Source organism: Choristoneura fumiferana, chromosome 7 (genome assembly GCF_025370935.1).
Source record: "Choristoneura fumiferana chromosome 7, NRCan_CFum_1, whole genome shotgun sequence".
Classification (NCBI taxonomy): Eukaryota; Metazoa; Arthropoda; class Insecta; order Lepidoptera; family Tortricidae; genus Choristoneura; species Choristoneura fumiferana.
Genome location: NC_133478.1, coordinates 7893047 through 7911853, shown reverse-complemented (window position 1 = coordinate 7911853; position 18807 = coordinate 7893047). Strand labels below are relative to the sequence as shown.

The 18807-nt window shown below is 36.8% G+C and overlaps 2 protein-coding genes across 2 annotated transcripts; one reads left to right on the top strand and one right to left on the bottom strand.

Annotated features, from left to right (window-relative positions):
- Window positions 1-3351: 3351 nt before the first annotated feature.
- LOC141429911 (uncharacterized) lies at window positions 3352-4053 on the bottom strand. Its single transcript, XM_074090469.1, has one exon. It carries the CDS (start codon window positions 4051-4053, stop codon window positions 3352-3354), a length of 702 nt encoding a protein of 233 aa, XP_073946570.1.
- A 1748-nt stretch (window positions 4054-5801) lies between these two features.
- LOC141429638 (uncharacterized) lies at window positions 5802-8488 on the top strand. The gene is made up of 3 exons (XM_074090055.1): window positions 5802-5917; window positions 6627-6901; window positions 8096-8488. The coding sequence occupies exons 1-3, from the start codon at window positions 5803-5805 to the stop codon at window positions 8474-8476; spliced, it is 771 nt and encodes a 256-aa protein (XP_073946156.1). The 5' UTR covers window position 5802; the 3' UTR covers window positions 8477-8488.
- Window positions 8489-18807: the final 10319 nt, after the last annotated feature.

Genomic DNA, 18807 nt, shown 5'->3' with positions numbered 1-18807 from the left:
CACAAGCCAGCAGGAGTGATTGAAGCCCAATAAAGTGCGTAGGTGAGGTAGGTGACTATAGGACTCCACTCCTGCTGGCTCGTGCAGAGGCACCGACCGACTTCAGACTGGTAGAAAATTATTTTCATGGTTTTTATAGTCGGTTAAATTTTTTGTTATTTTTTTTTATATAAAAAATGCTATACCTAAGTAATTCAATTCTTTCTCTAAAAATGTAGAGAAGCCATATTTTTTCATTAACCTCTTCACCGCCACAAAACAAACGAAGTGACGTGCTCTGTACCTACGCCACAGAAAAATCAGCGACAAATCAACTAGAAGGATTAATTTCGAGTTGAATGTTGGCCATGTATATGATCGTGGCGTGTGATGCATTCCATTGGCTGTCACGACTGGATGACTCTGGTGGTGAAGAGGTTAAAATTGTGTATCGAGTGGCTGTTTACACAACATGTCATCGGGAACGGGACATGTGTGCGCCCCTTATCTACAAAGTGGATATTTATGAAGTCATGTATGGCATCTTTACATTCCCAGGTCAACTCTTGAGGTAGGTTGTTAGTAGTATGTCTGTGTAGAATACTCAAAAACTCTTTTAAACTAATAATTGAAATTGAAAAATGTTAGACCCGTTAGTGGATTTGATCTTTCTGATATTAACGCCGGTGTCTATTCCTAAATACTGTTCAATACATGCAACATCTGACTGTGCAATAGATCACTTTAGAAGCGGAAAAATAAAAATAGAAGCGCAGCGAAGTCTAAAATACACGAGCATGTTTTAATTAACGCTGTCACTGACACAGTCCCTAATACAGCTAGTTGCAGCAGGTGGTAGGACCTTGTGCAAGGTCCGCCCGGATTGCTACCACCATCTTGCTCTCTAATCCTGCCGTGAAGCAGCAGTGCTTGCACTGTTGTGTTTCGGCGTAGTAAGACAGCCGGTGAAAATACTGGCACTTGAGGTATCCCATCTTAGGCCTCTAGGTTGGCAACGCATCTGCAATACCCCTGGTGTTGCAGATGTTTATGGGCGGTGGGGATCTCTTACCATCAGGAGACCCACTTGCTCGTTTGCCATCCTGTCGAATAAAAAAATAAAATTAAAAAAAACAATGCCTAAGAAAATAAAACTTGATTTTGCATTAAACCTGGTTTAAGCGTGACAGTTGACACTACTACACTACCTAACTTTAAATCAAGTTTATTTTTCTGCAAGACGAACTAAGTATTAGAAACATCTTGCATTTGCCTTTAGATTTTGTTTCTCATCGACCATAAAATATTGTTAATCAAAACCAAACTACATTTCGCATCCAAACAAAATGTAATATAAAAATATCAGCTAGTTTATAACATCACAATTTAGCCGTGCAACGGCATAGTTTACGTTTGCCAAGAGCTGGTGCCTACTGTAAACACAAGGCGTTGACAGATCCAACACAGCACCCGTAATTACGAGATCCTACCCACAAACATAACCAAATACATGGAGTTTACCCGAACTGAACTAAACTCTAAAACAAAGCAGTAAAGACCATTATTAACAAGTAATAAAAGCAAATCTTCGAGTGGGATGTTCAATAGAATCTTTAAAGCAAAGAAGCTATTATTAGGTGTTAGCGTGATCATTTGACAGTTTGAAAACGTTTACAGATTGTTGCAGTGTTGCCAGTAGCATTTATTAATACCCAACCAATAAGATAAATTGCACAAAAAAAAACACGAAAAAAAAATACGAAAGACGCAAGTATTTGCACAAGACAAGTATAGAGAAATTGGTTTACCTAGTTTACTATATCATGTATGTTGCAGAAAATAATTAATTCTACCAATTATGTAGAGTCACATACTTGTTAATTACACAGGCCTCCTCTCAGAACAAGAGGGCTTGGGCCATAGTTCCCACGCGGGCCCAGTACGGATTGGGAACTTCACACGCACCATTGAATTGCATCGCAGGTTTGTGCAGGTTTCCTCACGATTAAGAAGGTTAATTAAGTTAATTAAATTATATAGGTAACTTTTGTTTAGGAGCGCTCCTTGGGTCTAGAGTAGTAGTAGGTACTATACTCGTAATTTAGCTCTAACCTTAACCTTCCAACACTAATAGATTGAAATCTAAAGCCGTAGCTATTCGAATTCGAATTCGAAGAATTCGAAACATGTTGAAAAGCAGGCGTCTAATCTTGACTGTAGCTGATTTTGCATGGTATTAGTAGTTAGTTCTACCTGATTTAGCACAAAGTCCGGATTCGCGAGCCATATTTTCTTACATGAGCGAAACATACCGACTTTAGTTCGTGAGAGACTTCGCCATCGACGGGTACGGTCGTGGAGGACATTAGTACATTACGAGTATCATCATCATTTATCTGATAGTTTAACGTTATCCCCTTAACCCTTAAATTGTCAAAATTTTAAAATTCAACATTGATTGTTCATGATCCAACTAGGTCAAGGTAAAAATGCATGATTCAACTTGGAAAAGGTAAACCTTGTCCAAAAAATTCTACATTACAAAAAATACAAAAAGGTAGGTCTTAAATCATGTTCATTGTGGTTTTCTGGTGCATAGAGGTACTCTTAATATAAGGGTAAAAATTAACCGCTTTTTGGGTTTAATCTTTCTACTGGCAACACTCCATTATAAGAACTACAGCGGGCAATCTGGCTTCCTGCTTTTGAGATAAACAGCGTTTTGAACGGCCTCTGGCGAAAAATAACATGTTGTTCATAACGCTCTCATTAAGATTTAAGATAAGCAGGTATCCGTTACATAAATAAGCTTACTCGTATTTTATTTTATTACTACACACAAGAACTGCAGCATACTTAACATAAATTAACAGCGCAGAATTAAATCAGTTCAATAAGAGGTTCACGGATAATTAATGCATATTAAAACTAAACTTTGGACATTTTTTCAAGCCTTTCTAATATTTTTTAGTTAGGCTATGCCGGTAGGTATTTAGAAGCTTATTGCGCACCGGGTTTTTGAACGCGCTGTTAACCGACGGACGCGTGTTTTAGAAACGGCCGTTGGTAGCGCGTTTGGCTTTCTATTTCCATAGGCACAGAGTACATATCCATAGGGCAGCTATACAACTCGCGTGCGTATCGCGTTTGTATTGATACAAATGCACGTCGACGGCGCGTTTAAAAAACGCAGAATGCAAAAGCCCATATTTGTGTTTGTTCAAATAACTGGTTAGGTACTAATTTGATTCACTTTTATAGCAGAAATAAGTGGCCGTACTTACTGACAAGATACTGAAAGTTTATGTACCTTAACCCATATAGAGGGTAATCTTATAGTCGAAGCATACTCGCAGGTTCAATTAAAACTTATTAAAAATTATCGGTATTAACATTTCCTTCACTCCACTTCGCAAACCCTTCGCAAAGCTGCAGCAAAGCCGAGAACATCTCTTCCGGCGGCACCTCTATCTGTCTCAAACTTCTCTTCTCTCTATTATCTCTCCTTCTCCTTCCGTAAGTCGTAAACTGACTTTGAGGCTTCTTCTTGATTCCAGCACTTAAGAACAACGTCGGCTGCGGTGTGTTCGGAGGGTACTGCTGCTTAGCTTTTACAGCTTGCACTATGAGGCAAAGTAAATAACCACCGAAGGCTAGAAACGCCAATGTTGTCACGGACATAGAAAATATGTTGCTGATTTTGCTTTCCTTTTTGTGAATTATCTCTTCTTCGTAATCTCCTCGTTTGATGGGCGGTGCTTTGACAGCCATAGCTTGAGCTCCAAATCTTTCTATCATAGGCGGTGTAGTTGGAATGGTCATATTGTCATACCCTGTTGTGACTAACTCTTGCAATGATGACTTTAGTTTTAACAGTTTGTCCAATGGTAGTTCATTTAAAAATTGTATTTCTTCGGTGGTGAAATCCGCTGTGGCATGATTCACGGAGAATAGAAAGAGTAAAGCGAGCATTTTTCTAGACGCTTGCTCTGATGACTGATGGGTTTGGAATGACATCTTTGGAGACTGTTCCTTATTATTGTGGTCTGCTAAGCGCGACAATGTAGCGGTCATGGCAAACAGGTCGTGCAGATAAAGATTTATCCGTGTTAACAACGCTTAAGTTAATTAGATTACAGGTAGGTAATTTCTCCACCATGACATATTGCGTTGTTTTTAGGAGGAGTCTTGTGGATGTATTGTATTGCATTGTAAACTCTTCATTGTACAGTCAAGGGCAAAGATTCAAAAATATGTACACACGACTTTATGCACTTAACATTAAGGCCGTGTATACATATTTTTGCAACTTTGACCGTGTCGATATCTTTGCCCTTGACTGTACCTACATAAAAACACTAACAGTACAATTATTTATTTTATTTAGAAACAAACAGTCATTTACAGAAATTGGATTATGTTTCGACTTAATTAAAAATGAATTGATAAATTCACTATATAAGTCGTAGTTGGACGTAATCAATTAATTTTGGAATTAATTACTTATTTAAATGGTAATTGATTATTGTAATCCTTACTATGAAATAAATATTGCAAACCACTATTTCAAATTGTGATGTCTCAGTTACCTACTAAAGTCATTTGAAAAACTAAATTAGAGACTAGATTCCATAGGTACTTCATATTAGAATTCGCTCCCATGGAAGAAAAACATTGGCTAGCTTTCTATCCAGTGGGAATTTCAAAAAACCCCCTCTTAGTTGGCATACATACTTATTCCTTGATCTCAAGGAATAAGTATGTATGCCATTTCAAGTCTGTAACTTCTGTGGTTTAAACTGTGCGCTATCTGCCAGACAGTCAGTCATTTACTATTTAATATACATATAAGTAACGTGAAAATACAATACTCTGGCTCGCAGCTTGAACTTTGCGGTGCAGGAAAACATCGTGAGGAAACGCGCACAAACTGCGAAGCAACTTAACAGTGGGTATCTACGTGTGAAGTACCCAACCCGCACTAGGCTGCGCCCGCGTGGGGACTACGGCCCGAACGCTCTCATTCTGAAACGCCTGTGCCCAGCAGTGAGACGAGTATGAAGGGGTTATCGAGCGACTACTTGCATGATTTTTCTTGCCAAAACAAATTAATATCATTTGAACGAAACAGTGCGGATTGGAAACTTCACACACACACCATTGAGTTACTTCGCAGGTTTCCTCACGATGTTTTCCTTTACTGTAAAGCTGGGATGGGATGGGAAGGAAACAGTACAAACAAGTTCAAATGTAAATAATATCACAAATAACTTCCAAAATCGTTACAAGGTCGAATTAAAAAATAGTTTCGAAAAAGTGTTACAGGAACAAGTCGTTTCCTAACTCAGATAAAGACACTGATGAAAGTGTTGGCCGCTGGTTGATGTTCTATTGTTTGTCATTGTTTCATATTTCTTTGCGACATACTTAACATACAGGGTGTAGTTTTGTATCTACAAGTTAGTAAAAGGCTTCGAAAGCATAATGTTTAGCAACAAAGTATAAAATGACCGCTTTATCAACTCTACTTTTCGCTAAACTTACAAGTCTTAACCTTACATACCACTAACGCCATCTATTTTCAAAGACGGCTTTTACTCAATCCCAATTGCGAAATTTCAATTAAAACCAATATCAAAATTAAAATCGTTTTTAAGCATTGACAGTTTTCAGCATAAAATCAGCATGAATCTTGTTTTTCTCTTGTACCAACATCCTTTATAGTAATTGTTCGCATGCTCCGATACTCAAGCGCATCGTTAGGGCATTAAACGAAGCATGGCGCGAGCAACGGCGCGTGCTAGTTCTGCGCGATCCCCTGAGATGGCAGCACGTGTACTCATTATGGTTTTGCTTATACAAGCGGTGGCAAGTCAGAGAAATGAAGGAATAATCGATCATTTAAGTAACGGAATGAAATTTGCGAAGGATTTTCTTGGTAAGTGCTTTAATTCTTTAACTTGTTACCGATACTTTAGGTTTATCTAGATCTAGATCACCTGGTGTCGATATCGTGTCGTGATACCTTTCATACTGTAAAGCTGTATCGAAATGAAGTACTCTTGTTACCAAAGTGATTAAATGTGTGATTACATTCATTACCTTAGTATAATCATCATCATCATCTCCAGCCTACATACGTCGCACTGCTGAGCAGGCTTCCTCTCAGGGTGTGAAGGCTTAGGCTCTAGTTTTCACTAGTTCCCAGCGCGGACTGGGAACTTCACACAAATCATTGAATTGCTATACAAGTGTACAAAACTTTTCTCACAATTTTATACTTTACTGAAAAGCTCAAGAACAGAGTAATTATGCACATAGGTAAATTCGTAAAACTCATAGGTGCAAGCCCAGATTCACCACGACCTTCTGCTTGAGTATGTATCTATATATGTAAACATTATATTGTACATAAAACACAAAAATAATTAAAAAACAACTAAACAAAAAGAGCACAAAGGCAAACTTATCCCTAAAAGGGATCTTTTCAAGCTAACATTGAGTGACTAGAGGCACAGGCCAAACTACCATCTTAACAGTCGTTAAAATCCATACCTATTCAACTTATAGTTAAGATACCCGCCTCTTTGAATGAAAAACTTATGTTAATTACCTACATAATACCAATACTTTCTCTACATTTCCAGGTTCAGAATCTATAGCCCAAAAAGTAGCAGAATTCGTCGTACGCGCATTCCAAAACTCAAACAACCCTGGCTCAGCGAACCGTCGCAAACCTTACGACGCCAACGACCAAGACTTCAGTGGAGAAAACTTTGCAGAAGAGAACAGGCCGCATTACCAAGTCGATGAAGTACCAAATCCCTTGACGCCGCTCAAGAATATAGTCCGGCTTTTTGGGCTGCAGCCGAATCAGATCAGTGCTGTTGCTGTCAATGCGCTGGTTTTTGTCGCTCAAATGGTAACTTTAAGTAATGCTTAATGTCATCATCATCATCATCATCATCATCCTAGACATTTGAATAGGGAATATTACTGCAATTTTATGCCGTCAGAGTGCAACACTAGCACATACTATATGTTTATGTTTTTCGAGTATCTTAAATGGCCGTAGGATGCTGTAATATCATATTATTTCAATTACATTTTTGGAAATATACTATCGTTACTCGCGATGTAAATAACATTTATTTTGTTACTAATCAATATGTCATGATTTCTATAGGTATTGATACTCTTTGGTCATGATCCGTCATGGCGACAAAATATACTCAGCGGCAAAAAATTTGGCCCATCCTTCGTAAAAAATTACCGATTCTGCTACATTTGAGGGCCAGATTTTTTGCCGCTCAGTATATAAAGAGAGCTGACGTTGTCATGCATGGCGGTTTGTTTAACTTATGTGCTAGTGTCGCCCCCTTATCACGGAATGTATTGACCCAGATTGAAGATTGACTATAATGCCGGAAAACTCATGTAAACAGAAAATAAGCGTAAATATTTATAATTTGACATTCGACGATATTCTAATGGTTAGAGAACCTAACTACAAAGCTTAAGGTCTCGGTTTCAATCCCCAGTTGAAGCAGATATTTGTATGGAAATGTTGCTTGAGACTTAGATGTATAATAGATCTTTAGATGTATAATACGTAGTAAATTATGTCTTTATTGAAATTTAGAATTGAGAAAACCAATATACTCTCTTAAGGTGCGACCAAACCGCTGCTTAAAAAACGGTGACGGCACAGAATCGCAGTGACGCACCGTATGCGCACCGTTTTTATCGCATGCTCTCCTCACCGCTACTTAAAATACGGAATCGCAGTGACGTGTCGTAAACTTCAGGTCTTTACCGAACAAAAGTCGTGTGACTCGGCACCGTTTGCGTATTTTAAGCAGCGGTGTGGAAAGCATGAAAAAAAACCTTCCGCATACGATACGTCACTGCGATTCCGTACCGTCACCGTTTTGAAAGCAGCGGTTTGGCCACACCTTTACTATGTAAGTGTGTAAAATGAAATACATACCTACGTAGGCAGTATTTGTTTTCTCGATTCTTTATACAAAGATGTAATAAACACCACCACTCAGCAGTTTTTACTCCGAACTTTGTCTAAAGTTCACTTAACTTAAGTTTTGTGTATACCTTCCAGATATCAACATTCCTCGCGGGACCAAAGCGACCAAACCAACAATACCGATTCGAAGACACTACACAGTGGATACTCAACAAGAACTCTCGTAAACTACAGGATATAATTACTGCGGCCAGAAATGAGTCCCTTCCAGACATATTAGAAGATATAATCAAGGAACAAACCGACGAGGAAACTAGTTGCATAAGACTTTTAGTCTGCAAGATAACACCGTATGTGACGAAGATGCAGAAAGCAGTGTTTGGTAAAGAAAAGCTTGATGAAGTGAAGATACGTGGCGCTGATAGCATGTACCGCCATCTACCGGCGGCGAGCGAAGTTGAAGACAGGAGCGCCATCTGTGAACGAAAATATCGGGAGTGCGATTTAAATGAATGAATTGTTAAATTTTATCTTAGTATTATTTTTTATTAGCTTTTATTGTGTCCTACTCCTACTCAGTGTAGTGGGTGCGGGGGGCGGTCCTCCCTGGGCGGCAGTTTTGAGGGGGCGACAAAATTCCATAATAAATAATACTGAATAATACATATCTAGATAATAATATATTTCGTTTTTCGCACCTACGATTGGGACTGTTTAGAATAAGCATTTTCCATTAGGTACTTAAGTATACTCGTACCTACTGTGATGAAATCGGGGAATTCCCTTGCTATAATTGAATGGTACGGTCAAGGACTCTAATTCATGAGCCAAAATGGAACCTTTACAAAGGAAAAGTCATTATGATTTTCCTTATTATTTAATGCAACGTCACTATGACGTTTACTATGAAAGGTTCCACGGTCAATATCCCGTAGCATCTTGTCTAATGAAATGTATGGTTTGTGGTGATGGATGAGATTCCATTATTAGAATCCGTTAAATTTGGCGTCTATGAGTATAATAATAATAATAAAACATAGGACACTTGACACCAATTGACCTAGCCTCAACTAACCAGCTCAGATTCTCTAAACACTTGGCCATCTGGTCGTCTACGGTATGTATATAGTATGGTTATTTTATTGGTTATACCTAACACCATTATCTAATTAAATTAGTATAACATAACGTTACTCTTTCACTTCACTTTGCGATTCTGTAAAATGAAATGGGAAAGAACATATAGGTAGTGCCACCGGAGTTGAGGTCACACACACAAGAACATGTCATGTCCTTAATGACAGCGGGATTTTGCCATTCACTCATTCATTTAACTCATTCTCCTTTTCTGCAATCAGTTCTTCATGTAGCTGTGTGTGTAATCAAGTACCTAGAATTTCATCTATTCCTATAGTCGGACGAATTATAACTACTATACCGGGTGTGGCCTGTAATATGAGCAAATAATTAAACATAGATCATACTCGTTAAATTGAACAACATTAGTTCAGCGAATTTTAAAAATAATTAGTTTTTTAATTTTTATAACCAAAATGGTTGATGTTTGTAGCATGACAGGCGACGTCAGTAGTGTTCTAGGATGGAGTACATTGATTGCAGTATTTAATTTGTATGAAAAAAGTAAAATCTGAAGACTCCATTATTTTTAAAAGTCGCTGAACTAATGTGGTTTAGTTCGTCGTGTACGATCTATGTTTTAATTATTTGCTCGTATTACAGGCTATGCCCGGTATATTTATGTATTGACATGAAATTTAGAATATCGACCGACGGATTATATTGACTTGAAATTCGGAATCAGACGATACTGCAAATACAGTCCAGAAAAATTAGGTATATAAAGTTAGACTATTTTTAACTTAAAACCCATTGTTAGTTGTATACCTACTACCACCAAAGAGTAAAGTTAAAACGTTTGTTTTTTTTCAGTTTTTTTATATTTTTCTTTCTGTCGACCTATTTTATGTATCGCTTACTAATCTTACTATATTATCTGGTGTTCAATAAAGAGTCATTTTATTGTATTGTATTGTTTTTAACCTTTTTCAGCCTTGCGTCGAAAAATATCAAAATTATATTGAACTTGTAAATATCTCAGTCTCATACATTTAGAGAAAGCTCTCACCCAATAAACCGACTTGAAATAAAAGTGGGCCTTCAAAAATTACATAAGGATAGGCCAACGACCGGACATCGTGATTGGTCCGTAATTGGTTGCGCAAGCGACGTGTGCGCTGAGACTGCGTTGCGAACGTAAGCTTCTAGTTTCCTTTACTTAATTAGGGAAGTTTGAAAGGCTCTTTTTAGAGACATTTTGCATATAGTAAGTTTATTTAAGTTAGCATACAAGGTGGAAATAACAGCCCAAGCCCTCTCATTCTGAGAGGAGGCCTGTGCCTATGCAGCAGTAGGATGTATATAGGCTGGGATGATGATGATACAAGGTGTCTTCAAATTCTTGCGGAATATTATATATTTGCATCGTTTGAGTAAACATTTGCAAATATTTTACGATATTTGGGCATTTTCACAAAAAAGTGTACACATTATTTTTTTTCAATTTTGGAAAATATGGTTTTTCCTACTCACAATCAAAAGCACAATCAATTCCGATGGTTTAAAAAAATGTTCCAATCAAAAATGACAGTTTTGTGATGTTTTTTTCATACACTATTTTTGTTAAGGGTCTAATGTAAATAAATATCTGGGACACTTGACACAATTGACCTATCAAACTAGCAAATAATATGGATACTAGGCAAGGATACGAGTAATATATATATAATAAATAATACTTATCATATTAACACCAGACCCCAATTGACCTAGTCCCAAACTAAGCAAAGCTTGTACTATGGATACTAGGCAACGGATACGAGTAATCATACTTATATAGATAAATACATACTTAAATACATATTAAACATCCAGACCCGAGAACAAGCATTAGTATTATTCATACAAATATCTGCTCCGGACGGGAATTGAAACCGGGACCTCAAACTTAGTCATCCGGTCGGTATTCTTATAAGGTTTGAAATTAGACAGAGAAAGACATACTTATATGGCACGTCACATGCAAGTAGCGCCATCCCCGCTGCCTCCTATCTCCTCTCTTGGCTTCCCAGCAAATGGCTGAAGCTACACTCTGTGGGTAGACAAGAACCCCTCCAACCCTTTCCTTCACTTAATCAGCTCCGGGAGTAAGGGTCGTGCAGCCGCGTTTTTAGCCGGTTAGAGTCCGGCACTGTCTGGGTTCTCCCTTTCCGGGTTTCTGTGTCCTCCCCTTCAGAGTTTTCCCTCCTCAGTCGTGCGTGATCGATTTTCATAACCCTCATCTTATAAAGCACCTCATATGTATGTATATTGTTCAGTAGTGGACGTCTTCCGGCTGATGATGATGATTAGAAGGGACGAATAAACGGATGTCTACCTTAGAAAACAGTCCGTTTTATAAGAAAACTTGTACAATTTTTCTTGCTGGTCCAAAGAGCGAGCAAGCAGACTGCTAGCGCAAAGTTCAAAATGACGACGCGTTGATGTCTTTTACATGATCCTGTAGCTTTAGCCCTCCACGCTCCCTTTTTTAAGGGGAATTTTATTAGTTAAAAGTTTGACCGCTATGTATCCGCTATGTATTATATCTAGGTCGTAGCCCCAAGCCCCCAAAGGAATAAAAATAGTTCGGCCGTTTATAAAAAAATACATTTTAGAGAAAAATGCTTTAAAAAGGTCTAAAACTTACATTTATAATTTAATGCAAAAAAAAACGAAATATTAGAGGTGACATGTATTTCAATAATTCTAGGTACTTAGGTAGTTTATACATTCAGGGGGAAAAATTAAGTTCGGGCAACGCATCGACTGTCACAGAGTAAATATTTCGTCTATCACGAGGTGTCGAATTACATGGAAGCGTATCCGTGTCGGCGCGCGCGCAGGTCTTTGACCCGCGTTCACTTTCTCGCGTTTTGGGACTCCTGTGTGACACCGTTCTGATAATTATCTCGTGGATATATAATAAGATAAAACTTAGAACATTATAATGAATCACAGAAGTGCATATTAATGAAGTAAAACAATTACTTTACTCGTCACCCGCGATATTAAGATAGTTAAGTTTATGCAAGAAATGTGTGCTCATGCAGTTCCTCCACCTCTACACTGTAAGATCACACATAAATTACACGGATATATTTAGCAACTATGCCGACAAAATTGTAAAAAACATAAAAAACATTTTTCTTTAGTTTTTTCCCGTCTAACCCTTATAGCGTGAGGTATCGTTGGATAGGTCTTTTAAAATCAAATTGTCTAACGCTCTGACATTTGCAATCGCATTTCCCATCTTTTTCGACCCTCGTCTTATGCCGTGTGACAGAAAGAAGTGGTGAAAACGACTGTGATTCAAAGTGCGTTCAGACAATAAGGCAGGTCTTATGAAGGGGTCAAGCAAATAATACGCGTAAAGAAAGCTCGCATAACCCCCATCCGCCAAAATTCACACGCACCTACAAAAATCAAAATAAACAAACGCATCGGAGGTGAATTAGTGAAATGTCAATAATCGCGGTTTCGTAATACATGACGCAATAATTAGGTAACCGAATGATGGTTACGTCACAAGTTTACATGAAGACATTTCAGTGTGGGCTCGTAGTGCCTTTAGTCACAAGGGTGAGTCGGGACGCGTGAGCAGGGCCCACCCGACACCCTCAGTAAGTGATAATGGAGCGTTCACAATCATATTTAAGCAAAATTTCCACACTTTTAATTGAAGACCTTGCCTTTAGACAACTTAATATTACTTATTATGTTTGTTTACAACATTAAAAAAAATCTCACTGAAGGCTCAAACAGAGTACGACACTTTAAACGGTACACTCAGTGTATACACGAAGTGTATCTGTGTATACGCGCGTCTCCCCGTCTCTACTTAATACCCAATAAGTTAAGTCCTGCTTACGTCTCCTGAATCGTCTTTTATTGCCACAATGTTTCCTTCTTCTTCTTCCCATTCCTCTCTTATCGGAGGTTGGACAACATCATGGCGATTCTAATTTTCCTAATTAAACAACACAGCCGATCCACCATCCAGATAAAAATATGGTGCTTTAGATTATTTTTTTAGTAGCTGCTTTGTACAAAATCTTATTGGTCATTTTTAATTCAATTATTTATTTGAAACCCGTGTAATTTAATCTCAATTCAGGGTACATATCAATCAAGAGTAATCTTCTCTTCACACTAATCAACTTTTACAACGTGGGAAAACCATTTCGATGGAATCACAGAGATTCATATTCGTATTACTAGCACGCAAAGCCTTTATTTCTTTAACTCCATTGTAAAAATAAGTTTGTTAAAGTAGTGTCCAACACGTTATATTTGAATGCCCATTTTAACTTGACCTGTAGATGTCTCAGGGTTAGAAAAATGTTTAGAAGCAAGGGCAGGTCACGTTCGCTGGTGCTTGGCAGAGGTGTTTTCCTGTGCGTTTTGGAGAAAGTGAAGGTGCTTCGTCGGAAATACGACGCATTTGGACAATAGATAAGTAGGTACAATTATATTTTATTTCTTCTTAACATGTGTCCATGTCACCACAGCCTTTTCAGATGCATATTGTTAGTGTTTCGTAAACTGTCGTAACTTTTTAAATGACAAAAGAGGTCTGAACTAAAACGATACGTAGGTATAAAATAAAATAATGAATGGTGGTAGAGATTATTATGTCATGAGTTACGAACTTTGTTTCAAATTGTAGATAAAATATAAGAAAACTGTCTGTGCCCGCGACTTCGACTGTCGATCCCTAATTGATTGCTCCACTTCACCACTCAAAGGTTGACTGGCAGAGATCCCTTCAGGGGTAAGTCCACCTTTGTCCTTGGTATTTTTCTGTTTGTTTTCTGTATTTCCTTTTTGTACAATAAAAAGTATTATTATTATTACCTCATCTGATTACGATGAATTCGTTTATCGCGCGTCCGCGGGAACTACTTACTTATACAGTCAAGGGCAAAGGTATCGACACGGCCAAAGTTGCAAAAATATGTATACACGGCCTTAATGTTAAGTGCATAAAGTCATGTATACATATCGTCACTACTTTGAAAAAATCTCGTATCTAAAATCAATATGTCAACAAAATTGAACCTTGATAAAGTTCACTCAAAAAAATTATCTATTTTGAGCTACGAGTTTTTTTTAAAGTGTGACGATATTTTTGTAACTTTAGCCGTGTCGATATCTTTGCCCTTGACTGTACAATTTTCAGAGGAAAAACTATCCAATGTAAGGACATTGGAAGGCCCTGGATCCTAACTATCTGGACCATACGAAATTTCAACACGGTCGGCTCAATAAGTACTCATATTAAACGTAAAGCGTAACAAACATGTATGTAATGTATGTATGTAAATACTTTATTGTACATAAAATACAACATAATACAAAAAGAAACCAACAAAACAAAAATAGTACAAAGGCGAACTTATCCCTAGAAGGGATCTTTCCAAGCTAACCTAGACATACTCAACATTCCATAACTAACATAATCATTATTCGCGTTTATAATATTAATAAAATACTGTTATCTAAGTTTCCTTAGTATGGTATGACAGTATTTGTAAATGCTGTCCACGATGTTTGTTATCTGTATTGATTTAATCTATGCGAGGTCGGACTGAATGTATGGCTGACGATAGTGACAATAAACGTTATAGCTAAAAAGAAGTGATAATTGTTTTAATCACAATACATGGCGCAGTCTTTAACGTATTGTAATAACAATGGCAGCTACTTTTAACTTGCCAGAGAAATTGTGTCTTACCGGTGACTTACCTAGTAACTGGCGAAGGTTTAAACAAGAGTTGAGTATATATTTGATTGCGTCTGCTTTAGATGGCGGTAAAGACTCCAGAAAAATTGCAATCCTTTTAAATACCATTGGTGAGGAAGGCGTACAGATATACAACAATTTCAAGTTAGAAACTGAGGCTAAGTACGAAGATGTTATAAAAGCCTTCGACGACTATTGTGAACCGAAGAAGAACATTCTGTATTCCAGATTTTTGTTCTATTCGCGAAACCAGCAGCCGGCGAGTCCTTTGATCAATTCTATAAGGATATAAAGAGTCTTTCTAGAAATGTGACTTTGCTGACGCAGATGAGGCGATCCGCGACCGGATTATTCTCGGGACTACCGATAAAGGTGAACAAGAAGATTGTTGTGCCTGGGAGATGTAAAACTGGATGATGCAATAAAGAGACTCCGTCTCTCTGAAATATCAAAGTTGCAGACTAAAGCCTTGCATGACAGTCAAAATTGTAACACACTAGTGCTGAAGTTCACAAGGTAGAATTTATAATAAAATGTAGATGGTGTGGTGGAAAACATGAAAGGAATGTCTCAAAGTGTCTGCAAGAGGTTCGAAGTGCACCAATGTGGAAAATTTAACCACTTTGCAAAAGTGTGTCGTACAAGGAGTCGCACAGACCAAGTCCAAGTGGTTGAATCGGAAGATCATGGTGATCAATGGTATTGTGATACGGTATGTTCAAATGTTAATAGAATTGACTGTTGGGAGCAGGAATTGTTATTGGAAAATGTGATGAAGTGTGCTTTTAAGCTCGATACTGGTTTCAGATGTGAATCTGATTCCAATCTCCTTGTACAATGATATTCAAAGCAAAATATCAAGAAAAAGACAAAACAGCATTAAATTGTGTAAATCCAATGTCAAGCTGAAAGCATACAATGGTTCAAAAATTAAAACATTTGGTACTGTTTTGTTGGAAGCAAATTAAACTCAAATGTAATTTTGTTGGATTTCATTGTAACAAGTTCTGGATACCAGCCAACATTGGGAAAGGATTCATGTTTGTTACTAGGTATTATTGAGAGAAAATTTGTAAACAATGTTGAGAATGATTTAGGCAAGCAATCTATAATTAAAAAGTATGAAGATGTATTTGCAGGTTCAGGAAGATTTCCAAAAAAGTGTAGAATTTTACTGAAAGATAACTCTGTTCCAGTATCAAAACCTCCGCACAGAGTTCCCTTAAAACTAAAAGAGGAATTGAAAAAAGAGCTGGACAGACTGTGTGAATTAGGAGTGATTTCCAAAGTTGTTGAGGCTACCGAATGGGTGAATAGGGTTGTTATTGTGGAAAAGGATGATGGATCTATCCGGTTATGTTTAGATCCCAGAGATCTGAATAACTGTATTCTTAAGAAATACTATGAAATTCCAACCATAAATGATTTAAAGTCTCAGATAGGTAACTCAAAATTTTTTTCTGTTCTAGATCTAAAGGAGTCATTTGGCAGATTGCTTTGACTGAAGACAGTAAAAAGTATTGTACATTTTCCACAATATATGGTTCCTATTGTTTCAATGTCTTACCTTTTGGACTTGAGATATCTGCGGAAACTTTTCAAGAAAATTGTAAATCATGTTTCAATGATAATTGAAGGACTGTTTATTTATATAGATGATTTTTTGATTCATGCTGAATCAAAAGAGAAACATGATGAGATTCTTGACAAAGTTTTGAGTAGAGCACGAGAATTAAATATTAAATTCAATCTTAGAAAGTTTCAGTACTTACCACAGGTGGTCAAATATTTTGGTCATGAAATTATAAATGGTAAATTGTCACCAGATAGAGAAAAAATCACAGCTGTATTAGAATATGACATTCAACTGATAAACAGAGCCTCCAAAGATTTTTAGGTTTTGTTAATTATTTTAGGGAATATATGCCAAATATCTCAGAAATAACTAGTCCATTAAGACAATTACTGAAGAAAAATGTTGAATTTGTGTGGAATGACAGTTACACAACATGTATAAATGACATTAAGAAGCTTTTGATAAGTCCACGTGCTTTTAAATTTTGATCCGCAGAAACAAATTGTAATCCAAACAGATAGTTCTAAAGATGCTATTGGTTCTGTACTAATGCAAGATGGCCACCCCGTTTCATTTGCCTCAAAAGTCTTTCCAAGTGTGAATCTGAGTATGGACAAATAGATAAAGAGTTTCTGGCTATACTTTATGCATGTAAAAATTCCATTACTACATATACGGTAGACCTGTAATTGTACAAACAGACCACCAACCGCTAGTGGCAATTATGAAAAAAGAAATTAATTCTATTAATTCACAACGCTTAAGAAAAATCAAGTTAAAATTGTCAATTTATGATTTGGATGTTCAGTATACACCAGGTTCTAAAATGCATGTGGCTGATGCCTTGAGTCGAGCTTCTAGTAGAGCGAATAATGTGGAGGTGGATAGTTCTTTAATTAAAACAATACATGCTATTGATGTCAGTGATGAAGTACAGAATCTTATTGTACTAGAAACAGGTAAAGATCCTGTGCTTCAACAACTTAAATTATATCATGAGAATGGATGGCCTAGGTGTAAGAACAAAGCGCTGACATTGTAAAATTTTATTACAGACATAAAGACAACATTACATATGAAAATGGGATTGTTTATCTAAATTATAAAATTATAGTCCCTGTAACACTAAGAGAGAGAGTAATTAAGAAAGTTCATTCAAGCCATTTTGGGGTCAGTAAAACAATTTCCAGAGCAAAATCTTTATTCTACTGGCCTAATCTTGAGAATGATTTCATCAATGCTGTGTCAAATTGTGAAATATGTGAAAAGTACAGTTTGAAAAAATCAAAAGAGCCTATGTTACTTGATGACGTACCTACTTTGCCATTCAAAAAATTGGATGTGATTTTTGTCAATGGGGAAATAAAACTTATTTCATTATAGCTGATTATTACTCTAAATGGTTTGAATTAATTCAAGTAAGTTCATTGACTGCATCTACTGTAATAAAAATATTAAAGGATGTTTTCTCGACACATGGTATACCAGGGTATTAAGGGCTGATAATATGCCATTTAATTCATTTGAATTTCAAGACTTTGCTAGACAATGGAAATTCCAAGTAATAACTTCAAGCCAAGATATCCTAGGTCTAATGGTTTTATAGAGAGATATGTTGGAATAGCCAAAAAGTTGCTCAAAAAGTCAACTGATAGTGGTATTGATTTACTAGAAGTGTTATTAGAATATAGGAATACACCTGTGCTAGGTTCTCCGCACTCTCAACACAATTGTTATTTAGTAGACTGACTAGAACTAAGCTTCCGATTCATGAAGAACTTCTAAAACCAAAATTGGTAACTAATTTTAGTGAAATTCAATGTAAAATGAATGACCATAATAAGAAAATTTTTGATAAGACAGCAAAATTGAATAATCATAAATTTCACTCTGGTCAGGATATAGTGTATTTGAAAGAAAACATATGGCATCCTGGGAAGGTTGTAGACATCCATAGGGCTCCTAGATCATTGATTTTAAAAGATAATAATGGCCATTTATTCCGGAGAAATACATTACATGTAAAACCATCTTTTCATAAAAATATTGGTTATTTTGATCAGTATAGTAATGTAAATGTTGAATCTGAACAAGGTGAGGAAAATGATCAACCTCAGGAGATAAACAGGCCTGTGGTGCAGGAGCATGATAGGGTGTTAAGGCCGCGAAACAATATTGTTCCTCCACAACATTTGAGAGATTACATATGTGATTGAGAGTTAGAATATAAATTGTATATTGTCCATGGGGAAGATGTAGTATGGTATGACAGTATTTGTAAATGCTGTCCACGATGTTTGTTATCTGTATTGATTTAATCTATGCGAGGTCGGACTGAATGTATGGCTGACGATAGTGACAATAAACGTTATAGCTAAAAAGAAGTGATAATTGTTTTAATCACAAACA